This window comes from Macrotis lagotis, chromosome 1, assembly GCF_037893015.1.
Source record: "Macrotis lagotis isolate mMagLag1 chromosome 1, bilby.v1.9.chrom.fasta, whole genome shotgun sequence".
Lineage (NCBI taxonomy): Eukaryota > Metazoa > Chordata > Mammalia > Peramelemorphia > Peramelidae > Macrotis > Macrotis lagotis.
Window position 1 is genome coordinate 572,801,788 of NC_133658.1, and position 26,997 is coordinate 572,828,784.

Below are 26,997 nucleotides of genomic sequence, written 5' to 3' on the forward strand. Positions count from 1 at the left end.
TATAAATTCTTTTTCATGATGATGTTTAAACATTTAGTCTTCTTTGATGTCTGATGTATTTTTGCTAGGATTTTCCAAAAGAATTTTGCAAATTTTTTAATAATTTTAATCCTTTTTTTAGTTTTTCCTAACAAAGCCAAATTTTTATCAGTTTCTTTGCCTTAAGTTGAGTGCTTCAATGAAACATTTTTTGTTTTTTTTGTCTCTAACTAGAACTTGATTGTGAATTTTGTTCTGCACTAATTTCCATTTATTACTGAGAAATTAGTCTAGTATATTCCTTTCCTGGTAGAATTGAAAAGTAAATTTTAGAAGAAATAATTTTTAAACTCATACTACCAGATGTTATTTGGAAGCAAGCTCTTTATAAAGGCAAGGGTCTCTAACCTATTGTACTTTTCTCTTTGATCAGCTCATATCTAGAAATAGTGTGATCATGGAGTACTGACAGATTGATGTGCAAGGAGCATGATCACTCTGATGAGCAGTTCTATATCCTATAATTTGAAGAACAATTGAAAAACCAAAGATACTTAATTTATAAAAGGGATAATTTGATGGACATTATAAGTGTATTCAAATATTTGAAGGGTTGTCATGTGGAAGATGGGTTAGACTTATTCTAGTTGGTTTCAGAGGGCAAACTTAGGACCAACACATGGAAGCTGCAAGGAGTACAGTCTACAATAAGCTTTCCCACAATTAGATTAGTTTAAAAAATGTAATTGACTTGCTTGTGGTGTAGTCTGTTCCCCATTATTAAAAGAATTCAAGGCTAAACTAAATGACCACCTGTATAGGATGCTGTCAAAGGGAATGCTGCTCTTAAGATTCCATGATTGATTTTCATTCCTGCTCTGCAGCTTCCAAAACCTCTTCTGACCTTAAGACATTTCTTGGGAGGATGAATTGTTGCTGGAGACTATATGAGGAAGATATGGCTAATGACCCCTACACTTGAAATCACTGTTGCTACACACCCCCACACACACCACTTACCTTAATCATTTTTTTGTTTGTTTCTAAGTAGAGACATTCTCACCCCACAAAAAGGTGAGGACTGTAGTGTAAGGAGATATTTTTGGTTAATATAGAACTATATACCTTGTGTCCTGAGGTCCTGAGTTCAAATTTGACCTCCGACACTTACTAGCTGTATGACTCTGGGCAAATCACTTAATCTTGTTTACCTCATTTTCCTCATCTGTAAAATGATCTGAAGATGAAAATGATAAACCACTCCAGTATTTTCATCAAGAAAACCCCAATTGCAGTCATGAGTTGGACACAACTGAAATGACTGAACAACAACATATATTCTTATAGTGATATTTCCCCCAAATATTGGATAGTGAGTACCACCATGAATATAAATTTCCATATTTACAGAATGCATAGCAATTTGTTTTTATCTACAGCCTGAAAATACTACATATTGTTGGGCCTCTAAATATAAAATCAATATACTTCTCCATACCTTAATAAATGTGTTTTTATGGAAGATGGATAATTTGGCATTTGAAGTTTAGTTTTACATTCTGATATTGAAATAACAAGTAGAGTCAACTCAGAACTTCAATGAATGTATTAAGGGATTTGAAAAGAATACACATACATATTTATGAACTCACTTCAGGGTTTTGATTGATTTATAATTTCATTGTTGTGGATACTGTTATGATCAGAATTAAGATAAACTGAAGCCTAAAGTTTTGAGCACATTCAATTTATTGGTTAGGCTAGCAATTACCCATAAAAGTAGTATCTTTACTCCTCAGCAAGCTTAAAGACCCTAAGGTGAGAAGAAGATAGAGCCTTTTTAGTAATATTTCTGAGAAGAACATAATGAAGAACAGTACTTCACAAGCGGGAACTATGATTGGTTATAAAGCCTAAAGAAAACAATATGATTGGTAGCATTGTAACTATCAGGGACAACATCTAGAAATTATTAATAACCCCTCTTGTCATTGAAGAATGCTGACAGATTTATGGAACCCGTCCGCAGGTATGGTAACTTTTTTTTTTAATTTTTTAAGTTTTTTTGCAAGGCAATGGGGTTAAGTGGCTTGCCCAAAGCCACACAGCTAGGTAATTATTAAGTGTCTGAGGTCAGATTTGAACTCTTGACTCCAGGGCCATTGCTCTATCCACTGTGCCACCTAGCTGTCCCATTTTTTATTTTTTTATTAAGAAAGATTTTATTTATTTTGAGTTTTACAATTTTCCCCCCATTCTTGCTTTCCTCCCCCCACCCCTCACAGAAGGCATTCTGGTAGTCTTTACATTGGTTCCATGTTGTACATTGATCTCAGTTGAATGTGATGACAGAGAAATCATATCCTTAAAGAAGAAACATAAAGTACAAGAGATAACAAGATAAGACAATAAGATATCAGGTTTTTTTCTAAATTAAAAGAAATAGTCCTTGGACTTTGTTCAAAATCCACAGTTGTTTCTCTGGATACAGATGGTATTCTCCATTGCAGACAGCCCAAAATTGTCCCTGGTTGTTGCACTGAAGGTATGAGCAAGTCCATCAAGGTTATCATGACCCCCATGTTGCTGTTAGGGTGTACAGTGTTTTTCTGGTTCTGCTCATCTTGCTCAGCATCAGTTCATGAAATCTTTCCAGGCTTCCCTGAATTCCCATCCCTCCTGGTTTCTAATAGAACAATACTGTTCCATGTTATACATATACCACAGTTTGTTAAGCTATTTCTCAATTTAAGAACATTTACTTGATTTCCAACTTTTTTGCCACCACAAACAGGGCTGCTGTAAATATTTTTGTATAAGTGATATTTTTACCCTTTTTCATAAACTCTTCAGGGTATAGACCCAGTAGTGGTATTACTGGGTCAAAGGGTATGCACATTTTTGTTGCCCTTTGGGCATAATCCCAAATTGCTCTTCAGAAAGGTTGGATGCGTTCACAGCTCTACCCAGGTATGGTAGCTTCTAAAGATCATACAGCTAACAAATTTCTGAGAGCAGGCTTTGACTCATATTTTTCTGAACTGTGATCACTTTAATGCCACGTAGTAAATGTTGTTTGAATAAGGTTCTAATTTGTCACAATTAATTCTATTTAGTTTCAGGATAAAATTTTGTCCAGTCAAATCTGGATTTTTCATCACTAGTGGTGACATATAAAACTTCAAAAAATTTTTTCCCAAGTGACAGTACTTCAAAATTTCTAGCTCATTGTTAACAACTAGCTCACTTTCAGGATAACTAGGTGGCACAGTGGATAGAGCACAGAGTCAGGAGGACCAGAGTTCAAATGTGGCCTGAGACACTTAATAATTACCTAGCAGTGTGATCTTGGACAAATCACTTAACCCCATTGCCTTGCAAAAACCAAAACCAAAAAAATAAGATAAAATAAAAAATTAACTCAATTTCAAAGATTTGTGGTGATACTCCTAGCTCCTTATAATTTTCTCTTTATTTTCTTTTTAAATCAGCTTCCCCAAACCCAAAGCAATTCCTTTTGGATTCACAATCTAGTTCTCACTCTCTCACCAGTGCCCAGGGCTATTCAGTTTTTTAATCCTGGGTAAGAGAGAGAGAGAGATTGTAAATGGTAGCAACTCTTATTTTGGAGCCTGGGAGTTTCAATTTTGTTACTATATTTTTCATATCTTAAAGAATAACCATATAATATTTCTCATATCCTTATCTCAAAAGATCACAAATCTTCCTCAAATCTTTCTTTGCAAAACTCCAAACCCTTTTTTTACTTTGAACCTTACTTGCTTAAGTTTTCTCACTTCTTCCCTTTATTTATTTAATTTTTATTTTTAGGTTTTTTTGCAAGGCAATGGGGTTAAGTGGCTTGCCCAAGGCCACACAACGAGGTAATTATTAAGTGTCTGAGGTCAAATTTGAACTCAGGTCCTCCTGACTCTGGGGCTGGTGCTCTATCTACTTTGACACCTAGCCACCCCATTCTTCCTTTTATTTATATTTTTCCAGTGGACTTGAATTAAAGCCCTTTAAAACAGGACCTTTCTTGTTCTCTTTTCTCATCTCCCCCAGGCAGATGGTTTAAGTAACTTGCCCAAGGACACCAGCTAGGTAATTATGAAGTGTCTGAGACCACATTTGATCTCAAGTCTTCCTGACTCCAGGGTGCGTGCTCTTCCCACCGTGCCCCACCTAGTTGCCCCCTCTTCCCATTCTTAGCCAACTCCTCTCTTTCATATCCCAGACTATCTATAAAACCTATCTTCATTCTACTGAATTTCACCTTTATAATTTGGCACAAAATTATTTGTACAACCTCAGTTCATTTCAATACTGTTGTTGCCTTTGGGTTCTCAAGAGCATACAAATTCGTGATCTTACTCAGTTTCCTAATTCACCTCAAAATTTTTCCTTAAGTGGAAGTGTAGTCAGAAGAGTCAACAAAGGTGGTGTCCCACAGAGGCCTCATAGGGCTTTTACAGTTTAAATATCTTGTCTTTGATGAGTTCAAAAGGGCCTGAATCCTTTTCACAGACTGAATATAGCGCATAAAGAAGGAAGCCTCCTGAGGCACAGGACAAGGGGTCCAAGTTTTTCCAGGTCTATTTCACTGCTTATAAGTATTTAATTTATTCAAATAACAATTTTTTTGTTATTTGTTTTCAAATTTTTATATGTTATGTGTTGTTATTCAGAGAATGCTCCAGGGACCACAATAGTTTTATTCACAGAAGTGTAACACAAAACATTTTTCCAAATTAAATTTTATTTCCTCTTTGGGGGTTCCCTGATTTAAACCCATTTTTCTTATTCCATGAACTAGGAAATAATAAATAATAATCAGTTATTAAGCACTAGACACAAACTCTAAATCTATTATTTTTTTCCACTTTGGAATTTCACTGATAACCCCCCCTTTTTTTTTTTCTTTAGTTTTTGCAAGGCAATGGGGTTAAGTGGCCTGCCCAAGGCCACACAGCTAGGTCATTATTAAGTGTCTGAGACCAGATTTGAACCTAGGTACTCCCGACTCCAGGGCCAGTGCTTTATCTACACCACTTAGCTGCCCCTACTGATACCCCTTTCAAACCAGCTTCACTTCCCTTTTCTCTAATCAATGAATGTATCTTCACTCTTGCACTAAAATAATAAATCTGTCATTTTCCAGGGATAGAGAGATAAAGGATCTAAGTATTGTTTCCCTGTAACTTTCACAATTCTATTCTCTATCATCCTTAAATTCTACAGAGAGTTAATCAAAAATTGACTAAAATTTCACATCTATAAAAACATTCAAACCACATTCCGAATATTCTCTGGCTAATTACTAATTAATTTACAATCCAAAAATTTTTGCAAACTGAGAATAAAGATTCCCTCTTATCTATCTTCTAACTTGATCAAAACTAAAAGAAAAAGAGAAACTTTTTTTCTGAAGGCAGAAAGTTTTTGGCTGACCAGGCCCAATCTAAAAAATAGTGTGAATCACAAAACACAGAATACACTACACAAGAACACTTTAAAAATCAATTGGAACCAGTAGAGGTCCTTTTTCAGGACAAATTTGTGAGACACACACACACACACACACACACACACACACACACACACACACACACACACACGTTGTTTCTGAGCAGATTCACCAACCCTTATTAAAATGGGAGTTGTATTATCCTCCTGGCTTGGACTAGGAGACCCCTTTGAAGAAGAAAATTTCTCGAGTTCAGTTTCCCTACTAGCTTGAACTGGGAGAGAAAAATTCTTTCAAAGGTTCAGTATTGACTTTCCTGAAGGGGTGTTGATCCCTTAGAGGGATTTTTCTGGGCTTTCTATTACTATTGCCAAATAGACTAAACTCGAACAGAATACCAAGAAAAATAAGCAGAGTTGCAATTTTCCCAACAGCATGGAGGCCGTAACATTGAGGCTGGGGGGTGAGTCAAGGATCTGGTGCCATTCTGTGGAGACAGTCTTCAGGGCAAAAGTTCACTGGAACACTCAAGGATTTCCCTCAGAATGCTCCAGGGACCAGCATCCTTCCCCTATACCCTTTCTGATTACCATTTGTTCTAATCAGAATTAAGTAAACTGAAACACAAGGCTCTGAGCATGTTCAATTTATTGGCAAACCTGGCAATTACCAACAAAAGAAGTCTCTCAGTTTTTCAACAAGCTAAAAGTACATGAGGTGAGGTCAGCTAGTCTTTTTATATATGTATTTTTCTAGGAAGCAGAGAACCAAGATTTCATAGGCCGGAAATGAGCTATGATTGGTTAACAAAGCTTAAAGAAAACAATATGATTTCAGCATTATAGATGTGGAGAGAACATGATTGGTTGGAAATCAGGAATATAGGGCTAGTAGAAACCCCTTTTTGTCTTTAGGGAATGCTAAATGATGGACCCCCTTTAGCGATCTGCCAGGCTTGTTAGTGGAACAGAGATAAGATTTTCTAGTGCCTACTTATATCTTGCAATACCTGTTCCTGAGATAACAGGTCTCCCTTAATTGTTCACAGCTAGTAAGTTGTGTAGAGACAATATATTTCTTTGAATTAAGGTGTTTTATGAGACAGCTTGGCTCTTTGAAGGCCAAACTTCTGAACCTATGAACTTTTGAACTTAACTCTTTAGGCATTATACAAAATGTTGCTTGTGATACAGAATAGAATCATTTACAACAACATCAGTTTGATTTTCTCAATACTCTCTTCACAGATGCTCATCAAACATTTCCATGTCTTCCCATGCTGTGCATTAAGGTTCATGTATTTCCATAGATCTTTATCAGCGGGGGGTCTAGCATTCTGGGCTACCTTTTCCTAGTTTCCCTTGTTGCATGGATACTATTGAAAGTACCGATGGTTCATTCCTTGCTTTTGCTATGTTTTATATGTGTGTGTGTGTGTGTGTGTGTGTGTATGTCATGTACACATGATACACTTCTGATACTCATATGGTGATACCATTATATATCTCTTAATAAGAAGGTGGTTATAGTAATATAATAAGAATATAGCTTAATGTTGTTGATAAACCATAGACCTATCAGATGGTCCTATGCTGGGATTCTTATTGAATTGACTGACTCCAGACTCCACTCATATATCTCAAGAGGTTCAGATAACTTGACATTAGTTGCTTTTAAAGGGCAGGTACCACATAATCTAGTGACCTCTGTTTTGAACTTCTTCACTGGACTATTCTTAAAGTGTTGGTAAAGGCCATAAAAATACTAAATTGATCAAATAGCCTTTTTTTGACTCAATTCATGTAGTGTTGTGGGAAAAAAATACTTTTGTTAGAATAACACTGACCAGTCAACTAAATGAACTCCCAGGGACAAGACTTGGCCATTCCATGATGGATATTTTCAGACTAGGAACCAAGGGTGTGTGTTTGCCTGGGGTGTGTGGGGGGGAGAAGATGGAGATTGTTTACATGAGATAACCCCATGGGGAAATGAGCAGGTTGTACAAAGTAGGTATTGAGTATCACAGTGTGAGTTTTGCATATGGAGAACTGACCAGAAACACTACTTAATCCATAAGCATTTATCATGAACCAAATTAATGTGGATGGAAATCTTTCTAAAATTAGGTTTATCTACTTGTCTGTCAGCAAATAAGTAGTACAATATGAGCTTACCTGACTGAGTTATAACACAGGTTATTTCCACTAAACCTAAAGATCTTTTGTAGTTGTACTTTTTGGATTCTTGTCTGTTTTTTAATTGTTGTTTTGTCAATCGCTTAACTCTGTGCCAGCTTCTATTCACATCTCACCACATTTTCCTTTGAATTTGTTGTTCCTAGTGTGCTAGTATAGTCTGATAAGCCAGACTTGTTTGAATTGTGCATAAAATAAGCAAGTAAGTTTCCAGTGAACTTAATGAGTTTTCCTTTGCATAAAATTCATGAGTTTTATTGCATATGTTTTATGACATGTTCCAGCTGCTTAGAGGCTTTTTCAGATTTCTTGACTGTCTTGTGAATGATTGAATTTGTAGTGACTTCATGATAGAAAGCATGTTTTGTAACCATAAAGTGATGTATGACTAGAAGCTATTATTATTCCTACTAAATTTTCTACAGATGTTAAGGATTAGTTTCATCTAATTTAGTTTCCTCTAACCAGACCTGGAGTCAGGAAACTAAAATTAGTTTCCTCTAACAATCTAAGGATTAGTATACCACGTTCTCGTCATATATGTATTTGTTAAATGTTGTCTCCTCTGTTAGATTGTAAACTCCTTGAGGGCATGGACTGTGTTTTTCCTCCTTTTATGTGCCCAGGACTTAACACATAACTGGCTGTAGTAGGCGCCTAATAAATGCTTTTGATTATCACTGCTCACAAAATGGGCACTCACAAAAATTTCTGAATTAAATATAAAGATGAGGCCTATGCCTTTGCCCAACTTTTTGAGGAACAATAACTAATTGCTATTTTATTTGCACTTGGGCAGAGTGGGCATCCATGGCCCTTCTTGGGTACTTGGTACTTCCTAGGTTATATAACCTCCAAAGAGATGCATCTTAATTTGTGTTTGTGTGAAGGATTGGTGGTGTTAAAGGACGTAAAGTTGGGAACCTGTTATACATTTTAAAGCTGGTTTTTACAAATTTGCACGTGGCTGTTTTTTGACTTAACCTACTTTTTAATATTGGGCAGTCTTATAGATTTTCTATTTCATTCTCTGAGAAATTACATTGTTTTGACATTTTCTCCCTAGCTCATGAATAGATTTGCTATATTGCTTATTCTTTTGTTTATGTTCTTATTGCAGATCCATTGTTTATAGTATCAAGTGCAAAGGACCATGCACAGGCTGATGTCAAGGCTACTGTGATGAGAAACCAAGTGGTAGGCCATTTCACTTTCCCTTGTTATTCAGACAATTTAATAGGCCTGATTATCTTGTTAATTGTGTACATTGATCATATAAATTGAATAACTGCCATATCTTCTCTATATTTTGTGTTATAATGACACAATTACTTGGGATAAGACAGTTGGCCTCTTGTTGACTTTTTTAGACTTAATGAAGTACTGTGAGTATGTAAAATGTTTTTAAAATTTGATTGCATTACTTCCTCCATTTTTTTCTTATTTTACTTTTATTAGAAAAAAGTTCCCAAGTTTAGAACTATGTTTAGTACACTTCAGAATTATCCAAGATACTTGATGCTTTTGAAGCCCTCACATCCTGTCCCACAATTCATTGATCGAGAATGGCGAGGATGGGCAGAGCAACGTAAAGAAGCCTTCCAAAAACTTGCAGCGTAAGTGCCAGGTGACTTCAGCTTTCAAAAACTCTATTCATAATATTGTTTTCCTTTTTTCTGGTCAGCTTATACTTTTCAATTCACATTATTTTGCCTTAAAAATAGATTTCTTAAATGCATGTAATTGTGGTACCTAGAGCAGTTGTCCTCAACACACTAAATCAGTAATAGTGTTCATAGAGGACTGAACAGAGGAGTCTGACCAGTGGGTCAGAACATGTATAGACCAAGTAGAAATCTGCTAGTGAAAAGAAGAATGCCTGAGACTTTGTAGATCTGTGATTTACCAGGGGAAAATTTTAAGCAGCTCATACATTTCTTGTAATCATTTTCAGACATGTTCTTTAGAGAATTGTAGTTAGTACTTTTTTTTTGTTTAGCAGAGAAGCCTAATTTCTTGAGTTCCTTTTTCTTTTATCTATCTATAGGATCATCCTTTTTTTGATAATAATGATGGATATTTTCAGACTAGGAACCAAACAGCTGTATTTTAAAAATTATTCTTATTTTTGATATTTAAAGATTGGTACATTAATGTAGCTTTATTGTAAGTGAATTTTCCTTTTTGGGTCTGTCCCCTATTCTAAGATAGTGACTAAGTGTCTATAGAAACTTTCATTCTTTCCTCACTTTTCCTGCTTGATAATTCTTTCCCCTTTCTTCTGAATGCCTTCTCACTAATGCTTCTTTCCTCCCATATGCACATGTATAGACATTCCTCAACCCTTGGGTCAATCCCTTGATTGACAAGGGAAAATGGCAGCCATTTCCTGGTATTGGCTTTGGCACATGTCTTTAGCTTTTGCTTCCCCTCGCAATCAGAGATTTTCCTCCCATAGCTGCAACTTCACTCCTGTCACAAAATACTTAAAATAGCATATGCTGAATCTTCCTTTGAAGATAGGGTTTTCTTCTGAAATACTGGTGAGTCCTCAGTCATTTGTGTACCCACAGATATTCAGTTGACACTAAAAGGTGACTTATAAGTGAAAAAAAAAAGGATTTCTGAGAAACATGGAAGAAAACTGGTTTTAGTCCTAAATCCTTTTATTTCCAGTAGTAAAAATTCTCCAAAAGACAGGAGAATTTTAGATGTAAACTGGAATATTATGTTTTCTTCTATGGTGCATTTGGAATTACCCTCCTTAAAATTTCCATACTCTCTAAAAGATATTGCAAGTTCAAGGTACTCAGTAGGTCTTCAGCCACTCATTAACATAGCATATAAGCTCCCTTTTCCCAATTTATTCATTTTTTATTAGTAAACAACACAACTTATTTAAAGCAAAGCCATTTAATAAAACAGCATAAAAAGAAAAATGATAATAGAATGTTTTCACTCCTAAAACCAGGGCACTGGATTTAGGCACTGAACTCACACAAATAATGAATACATATAGGAATCATTCATATATATATAGTCTGGATTCATGTGTGGCCAACCCAGATGAATGAATAAATAACTCAGTTATCTGATATTGTATGGCCCTTGATGGCGCCTTTTGTTGTCATCTCTTTGCCGTACTGAACCTCTTCTTTCTTAGGTCCTGCTTTCCCTGGGGTCTGCTCCTGACTGAACATTACATCACCCCTGCTGCCTGGGAGGTGTTGTGTCCTCCCTCAACTGCTTCCTATCAGTTGTTTTTAAACTGGCCTCTTCTTGCTACTTCCATTATTTATTCAACCTCAACTGCAGCCTTCTGCTTAGGAATCTTGAACAGAAATGCTGCCCCTTTCCCATAAGTATAGAAATGTATATGTCTTAATCCTTGTTAAGTTCATAACCCAGAGACTAAGCTTCAGTTTGCGTGGGATAAAAATCCACTTAAAAAATAAAGACTCCTCTGAGCAAAAAAAAAAAAAATTATTTTGGCTTTTCTTGTGAGAAGGGCACACTCCCAAGTCTCACAAAGGTAGTGAAGATCAAGGAGCTGCCCCAAATTGACAGTCAAACAAGATTATATGGCCTAACACAATCTCTTCCCCCTACCTCTCTGTTGACTCAATGGTTAATCTTCAGAGTTATATTCTACTTGTGAAAATCTACCCCAGCCTCAAAGAAAAGAACGAAAGGTTTTCATAAAATATTACCTCACCATCCAGATGGTGAGAACACGAGAAAGACTTTTTTTTTTTTAGATTTTTCAAGGCAATGGGTTTAAGTGGCTTGCCCAAGGCCACACAGCTAGGTAATTATTAAGTGTCTGAGACCGGATTTGAACCCAGGTACTCCTGACTCCAGGGCCGGTGCTCTATCCACTGTGTCACCTAGCCACCCCATAGCCTGTTTAATTATTAGCCATGTTTGAAATACAAATTATTACTTTTCAAAATTCTTTCAATCCATTAGAATATCTTAAGGATCTCTAAATTTTTCATCATATATTATTAATTGCAAATGTAACAAGACAATAATAAGTGTAACACATTAAGTACTAGATGTCACAAAGCAATCTTTCCATTATTGTTTTTATACCTGGAACTACAGATCTAGATTAAGACATTATTTAAAAATTTCAGGGAACCCAGAGTATCATGACCTTTGATAATTTTCCTCATTGTCCCTACAAGTAATCAATCAATTCCAGGTTTGACATCATTACAGTAAAATAGTTTATATTTCCAAAAGTAGATCACATGATTAAAAATATTCTTCACTTTCTTACTCATTAATAAGTCATCTTGGGGTGGCTAGGTGGCACAGTGGATAGAACACCGGCCCTGGAGTCAGGAGTACCTGAGTTCAAATCCGGCCTCAGACACTTAATAATTACCTAGCTGTGCGGCCTTGGACAAGCCACTTAACCCCACTTGCCTTGCAAAAACCTAAAAAACCCCAAAACAATAGGCCATCTAATTAGGGTTACATTAATTTTAATTTCCTAATCATTTTCCAAAGCCCCTCATATTTATCCAACATTACTGGAAAGAATATCTTTCAGCTAAGATGTAACTCCAACCTGTTATATACTAGCCTTCTGAATCTGCATTTAATGTGGGGGAAGAAATCGGCAATTTTATTTCTTTAAAATTTAATCATTAAATTATTTTTTAAAAAACTTATCTAGGGCAGTGGGGTTAAGTGACTTGCCCAAGGTCGCACAGCTAGGTAATTATTAAGTGTCTGAATCTGGATTTGAACTCAGGTCCTCCTGACCCCAGGGCTGGTGCTGTATCCACTGTGCCATCTAGCTGCCCCTAAATATTAAATTCTTAACTTATATGAAATAAAGTTTCCCTGTTGACATCTCATTCTCTTAAAGCAAAACATAGCAACACGTTCTCTTAAGGTTAACCTTATAATTAAGTAACTTTACACTCAAATCTCTATTTCTTAATCCAAATATACTTCTACTTTTAAAACAAAGAAATTAAGGTTCTTCATGAATTTAGTCTTATACATATGATAATTTCAGAAACCCAATATACACATTTTACCCATGCGAGTGTTATAAGATACATATATAATTTCTTCTTCCTAAATACTAGGTATTAAGTAAGCTACATTGATCTTACATATGAATATTCCCTTTCATAAGCATGAAATGAAGAAACTAAGCCTTTCACAAACTCTCTGAACCAAAAAGACCTTGAGAGATACAACCTGTTGGCAAGGCATTATCTAGTTTTCTCATAACAAATCTTTACAGATGTTATAGGTTAAATCTCAATTCATCCATTGTTATTGTAATACAATTTTAAATTATCAAAAAAAGTTGTTTGAATCTATTTTTATACAAAGTTCACTAATTATTCATGACATATTTCAATTTTTTGCATATTCCCTTTACTCCCTAGAATTTTGCAACACAGAAAAGTTCTTAAGACCAGTTGTTGCTAAAAATCCCTTTTTTATAATTACAGGATTTTCTTTATACTTCTCTTAAATTCCAAAAGTCATATTAAAAATAACTTTAAATCATTTTCTTTTCAAAGCCTAAAAAACGTTTGCACATTCTTCTTTATTTTTATCAGTGCAATTCTAACTTCTAAATGCTCTAAGTGATGAGCTTTTTATCCTCACCAACCAACATTTCTTAATATTAGACCATTTTTTGTTCTGGGAATGGAGATTCCCCCAAATCTGAGATATCAAGGTATTATGTACTCATTCTTTACCTTTACTATTTATCATTCCTCACTCACTCCGGCTTTTTCCAGATAACATTAGCTATACCCCAAGCATATTTTGAATCGTTGTAAAATATTACCTTCCCTGTGTTTAGTAATTCTAAAAGCACATAACTTACAGGTCTAGTTTTGGCAGACTCCTAACCTTCCACCAAGGCCATTCTGTCCCTATCTATGATAACATTTCCATTAATTCTTTTTCTTCTTATGACTTTGGAGAAGCCAGTTTACTCGTATCTTCAGATTACTTTGTACAAAAGATTAGCACATTATAGAATTACTCAATTTGAAGAAACAATTAACATTTGCCTAGCAATTGTTTTTATATCAAATTTTTCATATTATGGGGTTTAATACTTTTCCAATCAAGTCACTGTCAAATAATGGAAAAATGGCAGTTTAATGCAATTTTCAGATTACCCCAACCTCATTTAAACATATATCTCCATTAGAACTTTTGGCTTCTATACTTTTTTTAACAGTGATTTTTTTTGGGGGGGGTCACAGGGTAGGCCCTCTTTTATTTTTTAAAATTTATTTAAGACAATGGGGTTAAATGACTTACCCAGGGTCACACAGCTAGGCAATTATTAAGCGTCTCAGGTCAGATTTGAACTCAGGTCCTCCTGACTCTAGGGCCTATGCTCTATCCACTGCACCACCTAGCTGCCCCTACATTGATTTTTATATCACTTCCCAAAGCTCCCAAAATCAATCCTTTTACTTATATAACGTCAAACCTGCTCAAACCTTCTGTCTACATGCTTTAACCAACTTCCATACTTAACAAATGGTTCAAAAACTCCGATTGTCTCTATGCTTCCCAGTACTTTCAGAACCCATTATTCAGACTATACAACTTACATTTTCCTTTATTATTCTGTTCCACTATTCTTTTTCATTAGCTCATTTTGACTGTAGCTAATACTGTTCTGAACTAGATCCCCATACCTTAGTTAAAACTTTATTTTACAACTATAAAACTCACATATATGATTCTACTTTTCACAATACATTTTCCATTCAAAGGTTTTAATATTTAACACTTCTTGATTTTAACTGGTATAATTTTGAGAAGGCAAATAGCTACTTAAAAAAAGATCTTACAGCCTAATTGGAATATCCCCTGCTCCCAGCTTCAGATAGAATAAACCACATAACTTCTCTCATAAGGAGGCAGGTCCAAAATCTTTCCTGGGGGCTTTTATGGTCTTAGATTCTCCACTTGTTCTAATTCTCTCTATAATAACTGACATTACCAGGATCTATAATAAACTCCTGAAATGATAATGTTACCATATCATTCTGGTAAAAGATTAACTAGTTAGTTTCCCTTTTCTGGCATTTCTGTGTAACTAAATTATAGAATTAAACCTGACTCTCTTGACTTTCTGGAATTTACTTCCCCCAAACTTTCTCAAATTAAAATAGCATTTATTTCTATGATTTCTTTATTTAGCATATTTGGTAATATTCACTGTCTCTTTCCTGTTTCTTTAACTTCAAAATAAGGTCCCTTTTAATACAAATCTTCATGGAAACAGTTTTCTCTTTCTATTATTAATTAGTCCTTTACTTAATAAATTTCCTTTTCCCTCCCAAGGTTGAGAGATAACAAATCAAAACCAAAACCAAAAAATCCAGGCAAGTGCCCTGGAGAAAAGAAGCAGGATGGGGAAGGAAGGAGAAGGGTAGAAAGCATTCTGGCAACAGTCTAACCACTTGGACTTATTTGAAATCTCTCCCTGCAAATTGTATTAGTTTCTTGGGAGTATTTCCACCCCTGCCCTTTTTTTTTTTTTTTTTTTTGCACCTTTCAGATTCAATGTGCAGGTTTGACTGTGTGGGAGTGACAAGGGTTGGGTCATCTAGGGCTTGTGTACACAAACTTATGGACCTGTGGTGCCATCTCTGGGTCTTCTCCTGTGGTGGAGCATGTCCCTTGTGGTGCTACCTCTGGAGGTCCTCTGGCTTTCAATTTTGCTCAGTCTCTCTTCGGAATTCTTCCCTCGCTCCTCAAGGGATCTACCTGGGCACTAAATCACAAGCTGCTGACAATATCCAGCATAGTGCCTGCTTGTGTCTGTGTCCAGGTGAGTCTTAAGGAGGGGGTTAATTTCCCCACCCATGCACCAAACTGTGTGGGATAAAAATCCACTGAAAAAAAGAGAGACTCCTCTGAACAACAACAAAAAAAGTTTATTTTGTTTTTTCTCAAGAGAAGGGCACACTCCCAAGTCTCACAAAGGTAGTGAAGCTCAAGGAGCTGCTCCAATTGACAGTCAAGCAAGATTATATGGCCTAAAGCGATCCTCTCCTCCTCCCTGTCATCTCTCTCTGTTGACTTATTGGTTAGTCTTCAGAGTTACATTCTACTTGTGAAGATCTACCCCAGCAACAAAGAAAAGAATGACAGGTTTTCATAAAATGTTACCTCACCATCCAGATGGTGAGAACATCAGAGAAACTTTTAAGGACCTTCTATGTCTATCTAAATGAAATAATGTCTAAGTATGCAAAGTCTTCTACTCTCCTCCTAGTCAGTAAAAATAGTATTATCATCAAACAATCAGCTTATGGACTTCTTTGGAATGCAAAATTTTTCTCATGGGAAAAAGTCTACTATCCTTCTAGTAGTCAGTAAAAGTAGTCTTCAAAAGTTAGGAGAGTTGAGCCACCTGTTTGGAATAGAAGGGGCTTTCTTCCAGAAATAGTTTAAGAATAATAGTTTGTTCTTTCTATAATATTTCTTAACCCTGAGAGAACTTCACTAGGAATATTAACCCTAAAATGGTTTTATAGGGAATATTCCACTCAGGTTCTTTTTGGTAGGAAAGGACACAATCATTGAACTTTTGACTCTGGGAGCTAATAAACTTGCAGCACATACCTATCATTTATCAGTTTAGAACTCAATTAGACATTTACTTTGTCTTTTGTTAGCAGGATGATGAGTTTGTATCAAGCCTCTGACTTTGGATTCAACCTTTATGGGAATTCAGAACCACTTTTAGGGGCTCTGTATGTACTATTCAAAAGTTATATAGATTGCCGCGTTTTTAATTCAGGACCAGTGTGAAATAATGGGATTAGAGCTGGGAGACCAGGAACCCCCACATTAACTGTGTGAGCTAGGAAGCCCAGCTTAATTCCCAAAAGACTAGCTCAGGATTTAGATGAAAATGAACATGAGCAAGCATTAAAAAAAAACAAAAAACCAAAAACTAAGCCAAGAAGACAAGAATCTAGTTCTTCATTCTCTGGGTCCATAATCTTCCTTTACATATATAAAAATATAATAGATTTCTCAGAGTTGGAGTTTCCCTAGAGCATTGTTAGTAGAAAGATAAGCAGGTAAGGGAGGTAAGGAAGGGCATGGGTGACAATAAGCTCAGGGTGAAGAAGACTTACATCAATTAGACTTCCTAAGCTACTCATTTTATATACCTACTGCTACAAATCTTCCTCCAGCACTTGCCAATGTTGACTTGGAGCTGACAAGAGTTCCCACTTACACTGCAAAAATGGAATTCTCAATGGAATGGAGAATGCATTTTTTTTTCATAAATACATTGTTGTATAGGAGATAACACTCCCGTGTTAACTATTAGTAGAGTGTTCTATATCAGATATATTTATATAGGTGAAGGATCTGTTATTTTGTCAGGTTGTCAGGTATCTTACAAATTTTTTTTGTGGACTGACCTAGGTATTTCATCTCTCTATAACACTGGGAATATGGGAAATATATATTTAAATCCATAATAACAACTTAGAGACTTTTGAAAATCTCATTCATAAATTATTTTACTTAAAGATATATTTATATTTGGGACCAGTTTGACAAAGGAGAGAGTGTACTAGACTTGGGAGACACGAAATGGGTTTATATTCTGCCTCAAACACAGCTAGCTTTGTGCCTATTCTCTGAGCTTGTTAAATGTATCTTTAAAACAGGAATAATTTCAGTAACATCTAATTTACAGACAAAAACAGAATCTGGGGGCAGCGATTGTCCAGAGTCTTTGAGCACAGAGTACATGGAGGGTCAGTAAGGCTCTGGTGGCTTTGTTGGTTGGGGAGCTTTCTCAGTTGTTCAAGTGGGTAGTCATGAGAGAGGGGAAAATTAATGCATCAGTAAGAAACAAAGAGAACTAGACAGCTTCATGGCATGTTTCAGAGATGGACTTGGCAGGAACTGGTAATTGATGAGATATGAAGGAGAGAAAAGAATTGGAAGAGATTTATAAATTTACAATGTGGAAGACCAGATAAATGTGATGTCAAAGACAGACATTGTGAAATTAGGAGAGGGAAGGTTTATGGAAGAGATCACAAGCTCAGTTTTTGACTTGGTGAGTTTATGGTACTAGTTGAATATCTGAGCAAAGATCATAAAATCATGCTTTTAGAGTTGAAATGGATTGAGAAACTGGGATTTGAACCCAGATCCACTGATTATAATTTAGATTCAATATTCTTCTCACTGTATCATGCTATCTCCATTGTTCTAGGCTAAGTGGGAATCAGAGCTGGAATTCAAAAGAGGGGTTTAGGTGAGAGACATTTAGATTTAGAAATCATGGATGTATAGAGGAAGTAGTTGAATCTGTAAATGAAAAGGATTATCAAAGAAGAGAGTGTAATAAGATATCTCACTGTTCCTCTATCAGTTGGTAGGAGTAAAGGTATGAGAGAGAGTATATCATCAGATTCCTATTAGGCTATTTTATGTTTCTAGTGTCTACAGGGTACAGTGGAAAGGACACTGGATTTGGATGAGAAGAACCTGACTTGAATCCCAGTTCTGCTTCTGTTTCCTTTTACATTGGACAAGTCATTTAATGCCTTTGGACATCAAGTTCCTTATTTATAAATGAAAGAAGTTAAGACTAGATGGGTTCTAAGGGCTCTAGCTATGATTCTAAATGTTCACACTTTCTAGAATTGTTTAATTCTAGGTTACTAACCTTTTTTGAGTATGGGTACCCCTTTGGATAATTAAAATATTCCCAGGACCCTGACATGAAATAGTTATATTGAGAAAGGACTTAAATAATTAAGTAAAAATACATTGACAGAAAATTTAATGTATTTGTTAATAGTTTAAATATTTTTATCATCTGTGTGGGAAGGAATAAGCTTTGTAATTTCACATAAACATAAAATTTATATTGATAAGCTTGAAAAGTGTAATATATGTTCAAGATAAAATTTATTTAGCCTATTGCTGTCATATTTCATATATTTGTTATATTGCATCAGTCTATGTATTTTGTTGGGGTTAAATAAAAATCTGAATTACAATGTTTGCTATGCATTTGAACAACAATTGGATTGAGAATCACGTGGCTAACCTTGTGGTATGAGATGGAGTTTAAACATTATTTCCCCTTGTTCACTCCTCTTATCTTAAAGATGAACTTGTACCAATTCCAAGATTTGCTTTCTTAGTCCATGTCGCTAATACCTAAACTAGAGGATCTTTTTAGAGATTCTTTAGTAGAGATTCTTTTATTAACTTTTCACCTTCCAAACAACTTTCCTTTCCGTTTATTTATAGAAATCTTTCATCTAAAAATGTTGAGACTACCCTACCATTCTAGAATACTTTTATTCAAGAGGATCCAGAACATTCAAAATTTCGTAATTCTTCCAGCTATGGGATTTAATACATTTTTTTCTTCTCTGCTAATTTATTGCATAATTATATTGTCCTATTAAGTCATTGACTGCTGAGTCTGATCATACAATAATAGTACATAACCATCACTTACTTGTAGAATTAGCAAATCTTGATAGTGAAATGTTTTACCTGGATATTAACAGTCACAACCTAAGGTGCCTGTGGCTGGTAGGAGTCAGTTTTCAGAGGCATTTCTATATAATTTCCACAAGAATTGCCTAGCCCATTGCTCCTCTGCAGTCTTTATATTAAATTATGTGACTCCCTTAACTTTCTACAAATGCTTTTTAGCTCAAATATCATGCAACCTATCAGGAGAACCAAATATCACCTTAATATATATATATATATTATAATAATTTATCAGCAAAAAGTTTGGAATAGGTATTTGAACTTAAAAAAAGAAAATACAGAGTAATATATGGGAATTATATGGCAAAGCAATAGAATGTAAACTCCTTAAAAGCAGTAGTTATTCTCTTTTTTTGTCTTTGTATGCCTCAGGACCTGGCACATGATGATGTTTAATAAAACTTTTATTGATTGATATCTCTTAGAACAAGACATTATAAAAATTAAATGACAACTAATATTCTTATTCTATACCTGGCTGTTGTTTTCTTGCTTCATTTTAGAACTGACCCTTCTTTTAAGATGCCTAAAGAAGTTCTTGAAGATCCTCAGGTTACTGGAAAGAATCGTTATAAATATTTTGAATGGTAAGAAGCCAACATTAATGTTGAATGAACCTTTCCTGGCAATTAAAGTTCATTGGGTTTCATGTACTTAGAATGAGAGGAAGGAATTTCCCTTTATCTCACAAGAGGTTCAGTAATTTAGGCAGATGAAAAATAAAATATAGGGTACAGAATCATGTGGGACTAGACAGTAAAAAAGGAAAAATATTAGAATTGTGAATACATAGTGAATACGTAGGCTTTCTCTGTGAAATTCAATTGAATCAAAAGACACACCTGAGTTTCCTTTAGATCTTTTCTGAGATAGCAAAATTTTGAATCTTTGTCTGCCTAAGCTCCTTTGAGAAAGTAAATTACTAATGAATATTGTTATTCATAAGCATCCTTTTCCCCATGAAACTCAATTGCTAACTATTTTTCTGGACTTCTTTCCCCTTTCATTTCCAAATATTTTAGACTTCAAGGAAGAGTTGTAAAACTCATTATAGATATGATCTTTCTGTGTGGGAAGGAATAAGCTTTGTAATTTCACATAAACATAACCTAGTACAGATGAACCTTGGAACAGAATGTGAAATGGTATGTAGATGGCCTTATTTAAGAAGCCACCCCAAAGGTAGAGGAAGAGTCAGGGTTACCATGTTTAATTTGGAACTCTTAGAATTGGAAGAAAATTTAAGAGTTATGTCATCAACTTTCCACCCAAATCACAAATGCCACTTAATTGAATTGCCTCATTTTCCTTACAGGCCTTTCCTTCCATTTTACAAGCAGATGCCACTCAATGTTATTCTTGCAACACCAAAGTAAGTAGTAAACAATTGATATGTATTTTTCAGTTAATTTTGTTTCTTTGCTTATTATAGATGTAGACTGTTTTCTTTGTTGTATTTGGTTTAAAAAGAAATTAATCAAAAAATTTTGCTCCTTTGTAAGTATATTTGTTGTTTGATGCTGTGACTCAACAATTTGTCACAATAATCAATAAATGTTCTATGAATCCTTCATTTTTCTTATATTGTCCTATTTTAGTGGAATTTGTCAGTCCTATCAGAGTTAAGCATTATAAGGTATCCATGAAAAGATAATCAAATCCATATCCTGCTACATCTCATTTAAATTACAAATTTAAAAGAAGTACTGTGCCTACAAACACAGGGAACATATATTATTCCTACTGCTCACATATTTAGGGTATTGGAAAGTAGCACATGATGTACCTTTTCCCCCTTGGTTTTACAGAGGAGAATGTGTAGATTGCAGAGAGATTCCTTTATCTTTTTACAGTTATAGAAAATAGTTTGTTAAACAGAGAAGTAACAAGTAACTTCATGGCTAGCTTAGGATGTAAAGTGACAAAAGACCTTATGTGGGCAAAATGAGGAGTAAAATTTAATTAGAAAAACCTCCAAGTGAATCTTACTAGCTTTGTCATGTTCACCTAGAAGGGGCAGAGAAGGTCACATTTAATTGAGATTTATATGGTATTTTTCCTTTTATATTTTGACAAGTAAAAGCTGTATTTTAAAGTCCAGTTATTTTCTCTTTTAAAAAGCTAATAAAACAACTTTATTTCAGCTTTGTTTGAAAATATTTATTTCTGCTGTTTTGAGAGGAATTTTCCAGATCAGTGCCACATAACTGTCTATTAATAAATAGCATCTCTCTAGTTCACACACTAATAGTGGCAGGTGGTTCTTAGTATATAAAAATGACTCAGTAGCAAGGATAAATTTATTCATCCATACTTTTTCATTTATACCCATTAAGATCAACAATAAGCATTTAGGAAATGACTTGCTTGGTTTCGGGGTTTCATCTGTGACTTGAACAGAATGAATTTAACTTTCTCACATGGTCTAGCAGCAGTCCTGATAGATAGATCCCTGTGCAGTTTATAAATCTGGTTATTGGATTGAGGACTTACTTTAACACCATGTTCTTACCAAATGATTAAATCTCTTTGATTGACTGTTTTTGAATTGGATTCTCTAGCAACAGTGGGGCCCAGTGGAGAGAGCACTGGGCTTGGAATCACAAAGATTCATCTTCCTGAGTTCAATTTTGGCCTCAAACACTTTTTAGCTGTTTTACCCTGGGCAAATCACTTAACCCTGTTTAACTTCATCAGTTCCTTCATCTGTAAAATGAGATGGAGAAGGAAATAGCAAGCCATTTTGTTATCTTTGCCAAGAAAATCCCAAATGGGTTCACAGAGAATCAGAAACAACTAAAACAAGTTAACAAAAAATATGTTCTCCTCTTTATCTTGTTTATATTGTTCAGTATAGGATACTATGCAGTATTAGATAGTTCAAGAATCTGCAGTCTTATTTGTGAACCACACTCATGCCAGAGTACATTGCAGGCCCTTATTATGTCAGTAGGTTATTGACAAGGGTTTCCATGATCAAAATAAAAAATTCATCCCCCTACTATTTAAGCTAATAATGAAACTCTAAACTTGGCTAAGCTGGCTCTTATCAACAGACATACTCCCATCCCTAACCCATTCTTGGAGCCCTCGGAGTCTGAGAGCACCTAAAAGCTTTGTGTGCTGGTAGCATAGCCTTCAAGAACGCAATATCACCACTTACATGATGAGGTTTTTGCATGGAGTGTTAGTGATGAATATGGATAATATATAGATAGGAAAAAACTATAGATGGAATATACATGTGTCATTGACTGGGCTTTGTTCTGATCACCCTCCATCTAGAAGCAAAGTTATAAGTAGCAGCTGTTCAATTCAACAATGCTCCTCTTATATACCATGCAAAGACAAGAATGAAAATAGTTTCTGCTCTTAAGGAGCTTGCATTCCACATGAAGGGAACACTATGCACATAAATAAATACAAAATATATGTAAATAAAACAAAATAATGTGGACAGTGCTACTAAATGGGGAAAACAGGAAGTTCTTCAGGTTAGGAAGGTGACATTTGATTTGAGTCTTGAAAGCAAGTGAAAGAATAAATGGCCAATTTGTCTGGAATGTTGAGAGTGCAAAGGGGGAGTCACAGAATAAATCTGGGAAAAATAGATTGGATCCATCTCTTAATTGCAAAACAGAGGCTTTTGTGTTTTATCTTTGAGATGAAAAAGAACAACAGAAGTTTTTTGAACAAGAGGATGACATGGCCATACCTGTGTTTTAGAAAGGTTACTTTGGTAGTCAGGTAAAGGAGATGAGGTCCCAGCTAAACTGGTAGCAGTGTGAGTTGAGGGAGGGGTGTGAATGAGATGTGGGAAGAGCAGCAGGACAACTTGACAATTGAGTAGATAGAGGGAGCCACAGATAGGAAAGCACCAAAGATGATTTTTGAGGATGTAGTGACTGCTCTTGTTAGAAGCAAGGAAATTACAAGGAGTAGTGAGTTGGGGGGCAGGGGCGAGGAGAAAATGAATTCCTTTTTGGACATGTTGAGTTTGACGTGCCTATAGGTTATAGAGTAGAGCTCCCCAGCAGGCAGTTAGATGAAGAACTGAGAGATGAGACCTGGATTTATACACTTTAGAAAGACAGACAGAGAAAATGGGTAAGTTGAAATGCAAAACTTTCATATTCAGGTGGAATGAACTTAGGTCAGGTGATAAATACACAGATGCATATGGAACTTAAATGTATTATGGCAAAAAAAAGTATGAGTTAAACCCTGAAATAAAACTGTAGCAACCACTGGCTTTCAAGATGATTCTTTTTTTCTGAATTTGTGAAAGTTATTGGGACTTGGAGAGCAAAACTGGAAGATAATGGGCAGAGTAAACCATGAACACCTTCGTTATTGAGTCCATGGGAAATTAATAAACAAAGATTGGACATAAAGAGAAGGGAGCAACGGCAACAGCAGCAAGGGTATTGAGATAGATTAGAGATCAAGCAGAGCAAAGAGCTAGATGAGCAGAACTCAATTTAGTCACAAGTACTTCCATTTTTAGATCCCCTGCATTTTTTTTTTTTAAAGCCACACTGACGTAGCCTTTTGGCCATGGTCAACAAACAGAATTAACTTGTCCAGTAGGGTAGGGGAAATGAAGAAAGAGATGGGGAAGGAAAGGGAAGAACTCTGAAGAAACTTGACAGCTATGAACCAGTGTGTTATATGACTCCATCTAATTCTTCTTCTACAACACCAGAAAGAGAAAATGAAACAATTTAGTAGTTAAGTAACTAAGAAGTTGGTCAGGAAAGAAAGAGTATTTGTCATATTGTTTTAGAAATTATATCAGCAGTATTATTTGGTATCTGTCAGATCTTTTGGCATATAAGTGATGGGTCATGCATTAGGAATCTAGCCTAGAGGGATTCATTTAAGTCCTTATACAATCCTCCTTTGCATATTTGATCAGATTTCTCACACACACACACACACACACACACACACATATATACGTTGTCAAGTGAACCAGTGATTATTCTAGATGGAAAAACCAAAAAGCCACTCTTGATTCCTACTGGTAGTTTGACAATAGTAGAATGAATAACAAAAAGACATCTCTTAATAGCATATATGTATGTGTGTGTATGTGTATTCATATGCATATAAACATATATATGCAAAGTCATCTATCCTGGCCTTCTATATAGGGTATCTTAAAACTGTTCTAGGGGCGGCTAGGTGGTTCAGTGGATAGAGCACTGGCCTTGGAGTCAGGAGTACCTGAGTTCAAATCTGGCCTCAGACACTTAATAATTACCTAGCTGTGTGGCCTTGGGCAAGCCACTTAACCCCATTGCCTTCAAAAATCTAAAAAATAAACTGTTCTAAGACTTGTGGGCCATCCACATATATAATATAATATAAAATTTATCCTTACCACCTAGAGGAAGAAATAGGTTTCTGTAGAAGGCAGATTCATACCGTCCCTACTCTAATCTTGAATCTGACAAGGGATAAGAGGGGGAAGATAAGTTAAATTTGGGGAACAGCCATTGGAGGGAAGGGAAGGAGAGCATATAGCTTGAAGGATTATGCTATACTTTAAGGTTTTCCTGTGGCAGCCAGAATCCACATTTTATAATAATAAATGGCTTCCCCTCAACTTCCTCATCTCACCACCTGCTTCCTTTCTCCTGCCCCTTGTTTTAGTATGTGGAAAAGTATCTTTTTTCAGTTGTGAAACAGATGTGGAGATAGCAAGGAAATTCTTCAGGAATATTTGGGAAGAACCCTAGTCAATCACACTTAAAGAAATGCAGAAAGGGTTTTCTTCCTACAATAGATGACTGGGAATATCCCTTTCTGCCTCTTTGAGCTGAAGGGCATTCATCTTGTTGAATATTCTACATGATACTAACATAACAAATTTTTTTTTCTTCTTTCTTTTTCACCTTTCAGGCAGGATATATACAGCTATGTGTCAGTCTCTAAAATGCAGTCCAGAATTGCTGCAGTGCATACTCAAGGGACCCAGACAGATTATCGGGATAGTGAAACACAGACAGATCCATATACTCCAGAATACTTGGTATGCCAGGACACCATCCCTGAGATCTTGACCCTGGCTAATCTCACTTGGGGTAAGTTGGAGGTGACTACTGTTGCTGATGGATAGTTGTATGTTCAGGTATAGGAAACCAAGTCCTTGAAATGACTCTTGTATGATCCCTTGTTCTTTCTCCACCATGGGTTCATCAAGTCTGCCTTTAGTCATACTACAGCTGCTATTTGGAGAGTCTTATTCTATACAGCTAATTTTAAAATTCAGTCTCTCCTAGGACATTTTTCAGAGATGGCCACCTTGCTCATGAAAGCTTGTTCATCTGCTGGTATGGTTTCTTGGCAGTCGATATTAATTTTCACAAACCTCACAAACAAGCAATTTTGCTTACCACCACTCATTCTCTCCCACATAGCCATTCACTCTCTGAACCACCCACTCTTTCTCATTTGGAGCTTTCCTCTCCAGTCACTTAGCATCTCCTCCTTACCAGTCCACATACCCTCTGTAAATCAACTTTTTCACACATGCATATTAAATCAAGTCCCCAAGGTTTTATTGATAACATATTCTAGGAGCTGTGATAACACTGCAGAAAGGGAAACTACAAGGATGCTAGCAGCAGCAACAATCCCCTGTTCTCAAGGAGTTCAGTGAGAGAGCTAACCTGGAAGCAACTGAGTACACGAGATTTACAAGATAAATTTTAGATGATTAAAAGAGGGAAAGCACTAGTATAAAGAAGAATCTGGAAAGGCTTCTTGCAGAAAGTAGCCAAAGAAGGAAGGAGGCAAAGATGAGGAAGGAGAGAATTCCAGCCAGGGGCAGCAGCTTATGAAAACAACAGGCACAAGATGGAGTGCCTTCACTCTTTAAATCAAGTGTGTTCTTGGTTCTGTGCATCAGTTTGTGTATATCTTTTACTTGTTTCCCTGTCATAATCATATTCATTGTTTCTTACAGCAGATAGTTCCATTACATTCATATACCACAATTAGCTTTTAACTGTTCTCCAGTTGATAGACGTCTACTTTATTTCTAGTTCTTTGCTGCCCCCTCAATGAGGCTGTTCTAAATCCTTTGGCATATAAGGAACAGTAAAAAAATTTAAATAAGATGTGATATATTTTTCTAAATATTCTACTGAAAATTTTTTTAAATTATTCATTTTTGTAAAAGAATTTGGCTTGATAATATAATAAAATGACAATTCTACCAAAACTAAACTATTTGTTTAGTGTCCTACCAATCAAAATTCCAAAAAATTACTTTAATGAGTTAGAAAAAGTTGTAAGTAAATTCATATGGAGAAATAAAAAGAATTTCTGGGGGTTCAATGAAAAAAAGTACAAAAGAAGTTGGCTTAGCCTTACCACATCCAAAATTATGTTATAAAGCATCAGTCATCAAAACTGACTGGTATTGACTAAGAAATAGAATGGGATAGACCTAGGTGCAATTAGCAGGAAATGACTGTAGTAATCTGCTGTTTGATAAACCCAAAGAGTCCAGCTATTGGGATGAAAACTCTCTCTTCGATAAAAACTGCTGTGGAAATTAAAAGTTAGCATGGAAAAAACTTAGATTAGACCAATACCTCACACCCTATACCAAAATAAGATCAAAATGGATACAGGATTTAGACATAAAAAAACAATATTATAAGCAAACTAGAATTCTAGATCAAGGAGTAGTTTACCTATCAGATCTATGGAAAGGGAAGCAGTTTATGACCAAGGAAGAGATGGAGAACATCATTAAAAATAAACTAGATA

General features: G+C 35.6%; 1 protein-coding gene across 2 annotated transcripts in view; it reads left to right on the forward strand.

The window, feature by feature from the left end:
• Nucleotides 1-26,997, forward strand: part of CFAP91 (cilia and flagella associated protein 91) — a 118,815-nt gene that overhangs the window by 24,313 nt on the left and 67,505 nt on the right. For both annotated transcript variants that reach the window (XM_074214587.1, XM_074214588.1), the window contains exons 2-6: nt 8,765-8,841; nt 9,103-9,260; nt 19,716-19,799; nt 20,528-20,584; nt 25,120-25,301. In XM_074214587.1, coding sequence (XP_074070688.1) covers nt 8,765-8,841; nt 9,103-9,260; nt 19,716-19,799; nt 20,528-20,584; nt 25,120-25,301 — 558 coding nt within the window. The remainder of the gene's footprint in view (nt 1-8,764; nt 8,842-9,102; nt 9,261-19,715; nt 19,800-20,527; nt 20,585-25,119; nt 25,302-26,997) is intronic.